We start from the raw sequence: 3,512 nt of genomic DNA, 5'->3' as shown, positions 1-3,512 counted from the left end.
TGAAATAATAAAAATTTCGACTAAAAGAACACCACTTGCAAGCCCCTTCCATTGTTTCTCTCATCAAGGGGGCGTGCTCGCGAACGACTCAAACTTTTTTGTTAAACTCGACCATAACTCGCGTGTCGTATTTCAGAAGGATCGGTTATTGTTCGAGCTAAAACCCTCCCTCGGCCACGATAAATCCCCGAATAACCGGGCTTCCTCTCTCACTCTCTCTCTCTTCTACCGGCGTCATTTTTCTCTCTCTCTCACTCTCGTCGAGGTTCTCGAGGGTTCGAAGAGGGAGAAGAACGAAGGGTAGATCGACAGAGAGAGAGGGAGAGACTCGTGGCGGGCCACGAGGTCGAGCGTGCAAAAGAAGAAGTGTAGGCAGGGCCTAGCGATGCTCACCTTCACCGTCAAGTTCCCGATGGGGAAAGTCTTGACGACCGGGGTCTCGCTCGGGGCATAGCGATAAAACTCTCGACCCCCTTTGTACCACTTGACGGTGTACAATGGATCCCCCTCGGTGTCATACCAGCAGTTCAGTATCGCCGACTCACCTTTCTTCACGGCCGTCGGTATCTGGATGCGCACCTCTCGCAAACCGGAGCAAATTCCTGCAACAGACGTTCGGTTCTGTATTTGATATTGTACGTGCACGAGTCTCTGTGATGCCAGAACGGTGTGTGCTCGCCTTCTCTCTTTCTTGTGGGATCGATTCGGGAAGGTGTCGGGACTCTCGAGTGAGAATTAATGAGCTCGAGACGGGTTCGAGTTGGAATAGTATTCTCCAACTTTCTTCGTGGCAACGAAAAAGAAGAAGAAGAAGATAGTGGTGGTCGGCGTTGAGCGTGTTGTTGTGGCGATGCGTTCTAGGTGATAGAGAGTTCAGGTTAGAGGGAGTATTTCGGGAGTTTTATCGTTTGCTCTTGTTTTTCACATGAAACCGTGGAATCTGCAAGCTGAATTTTTGTCTCTTTCTTCTCGTAGGTTAGTCTAGAAAGAGAGAGACAGCTGTGTATATGTCTTAAGTGTATATAAGCGAGGGGTTGCGCGTTTCATTGAGTTACCGCACGAGTTAAAATGCTCAAGTTTCTGTCTGGTTGCGTGTTCGCAATTTTGTAAATGCACTCGTTCCACATTCTTGAGGATACTCGCGTTTCCCTAGGGATAATTGCGATTTCCGCCGCGATGCTCCTCAATAATGAACATTCCGATGTAAATATTTCATTTAGAAAAATGCGCATCACCCCCCATTTGTTTTTTACTTTTTCTCTGTTTTTATTGTATTTTTCAACGTGCCTTGGATTATCGGATACGCGGCTGGAAAAAAAATCTCTGAATTTCGGCGTCGATAAAGTTTTATCAAACGCGTTTTTAACACGAGTTTCTCTTTTTTCTCTCTATATTTTTCCCAAATATATTGTTTCGCGCCCGAAAAACGCGACGCAGAGATTGCAGAAAATTTGTCTATAGATGAAACAGCGGAGAAATTTTGTTCCGTTGAGAAAGAAAAAGGGAAATACGCGTTTTACATTATCTTCCGCCTAGTGCGAGCAGCAATAAAGCCCGACGTAACAATAATCGAGATCCAGAGAGGAGCATAGTGGGAAGGAACAGCGTTTCGCGTGCAACACTAAAGGAAGATCGATGTTTGTCATCGGTGGAAATCGCGAAAGGGTTTGAGGCACTTCAATCGACCTGTCCGGAACAGATTCACCACTTTGAATGCAGTTTAAAGCACAACAGACAAATACCGCATGAACCGGCCGAAATGAATTTCGCTGATTACGGACGACACAACTTAATATCCTGCACAGCTGGTTAAACGCAATCGTCTAACTAACTTCCAAAGTCACGATCAAATTGAAAGAAAAAAACATCTTCCACGTTAAAACAACAATTGTACCAATTTATAGTTACCTTGCAATGGTAATTTTCTCCATCGTAAACGTACACTTCTATCGACACAAAATACCTGAAAGATAATTCTCGGGGCTTTAATAATATCGTAACGCGACGCGAATGCTTCAACTTTTCTTACTTACGGTACAATCTTGAACGGAAGAAATTGAGATTTGCACGATTTTTCAGTATCAGCTAGACAAGTTAGCCTCGTATAATTTAACTATCCCGCTATATCCCCGGTAAATCCGATACTAAGGAAACGTTACAGTACCGAGACCATCCGATTTCAACTAAATTTTGTCTAGTACGTGGAATGTAGAGCGAAATTGGGTAAGTCTAGAGCAAACCCTACGTACACCTATACGTCCGGATGAATATGCATTATTTACGAAGACATCTGATATTAAAGTTTCGATAAACGAAGTTTCGCTTTGATTGCTTAAGCACTTAATCCGGATTACGAGTCGCAGTTACTTAAAGCGGCACAGATCAATTTTCTCCGTTACGTTGTTACACGCACGTTTCGTCGCTATTTCACCGTGTAACAATCGTATATATGTCTCTGCTACTATTCACTCTGTAATACGAAATTTATTCTTCCTTTGGAAAATTATCGCAACGCCGTTTTACATACACGGTGATCTATTGTCAGACGCACAATTGCACCGGAACCCGTACAATCGGTGATACCTTATTCGCGGGAACATCATTTTGGAAACGTAACGACCGTCTTTTATACTCCATAACGGAAAATTCGTTTCTTTTTTGGCCGATCTCACGTTACAACGAAATGTACGTCTATAATACCGCATATGAAGAAAAAAAACGCAATTTCGTCGTATAGTTATTCTGCGTGTTTTATGAAACTTTGGAATTTTTTGAATTTCTGAAAAATAAAATTTTTGTCGAGAGGAAAACAGTTGTCTGTGAAACCTCGAGAATTTGACATGTCCGTTTACAACGGTAAACACCGTTTTATTTTTTGTTTATAATTGTAAATATTAGAAGATACATATTGACAAATGTGATTGGAATCGATTTCGAAAGCAGGGAAAATAAATACGCGAACGGCGAAAATATGGGATATTTCGATAATTAGAAAAGCAATACGAGTTTTATTTTCAACATTGTCGTAAAACACGTCGTAAAGAAATGTGTCAGGCTATTTTAAGAAATTTTACCTGCATTGATAAAATCGAAAAGAAGAAACGATCGTGAAAAAGAACGTTTTACAATGTCGTACCTGTCCACTTTAACCGTGTACTTATCACCGATATACTTTTTTACAACATCGACGCAGCATTTTCTAACGGGCCACCCTGTATAACAATCTCACCTGACGTATTCCATAAGCAAAAATTAATTCGATGTCATTTTCACAAAATCTCGACAACTTAATCAACTCGAAACCGTCATACTTTTTCAGAGAGAGAGAGAGAAAGAGAGAATTCGTTAGCTGCTCGGTAAATGCAAAAAAAAAGGTGGTCTAAAATAACAGAGATTATTTATTAAAATTGTGTTCGATTTTTTCCCTGTGCGAACATCGAAGTTTATGGAAAAAGGCACTTAGCCTCTCAACCGAGTTCACTTTTCGAACAAAAATTGAATTTCTCGTGTTT

The 3,512-nt window shown here is 41.3% G+C and overlaps 1 protein-coding gene across 1 annotated transcript in view; it reads right to left on the bottom strand.

The window, feature by feature from the left end:
• LOC108575547 overlaps positions 1-1,127 on the bottom strand; it is a 20,410-nt gene extending 19,283 nt beyond the window's left edge. The window contains exons 1-2 of the mRNA XM_017938369.1: positions 1,056-1,127; positions 394-621 (exon numbers count right to left, since the gene is read on the bottom strand). Coding sequence (XP_017793858.1) covers positions 394-621; positions 1,056-1,127 — 300 coding nt within the window. The remainder of the gene's footprint in view (positions 1-393; positions 622-1,055) is intronic.
• Between the last annotated feature and the right edge of the window lie 2,385 nt (positions 1,128-3,512).

The sequence above is a fragment of the Habropoda laboriosa genome, unplaced genomic scaffold, assembly GCF_001263275.1.
Source record: "Habropoda laboriosa isolate 0110345459 unplaced genomic scaffold, ASM126327v1 scaffold186, whole genome shotgun sequence".
In the NCBI taxonomy this organism is placed as follows: Eukaryota; Metazoa; Arthropoda; class Insecta; order Hymenoptera; family Apidae; genus Habropoda; species Habropoda laboriosa.
Note: the sequence above shows the minus strand (reverse complement) of the source record. Positions and strands in the feature narration are given on the sequence as shown.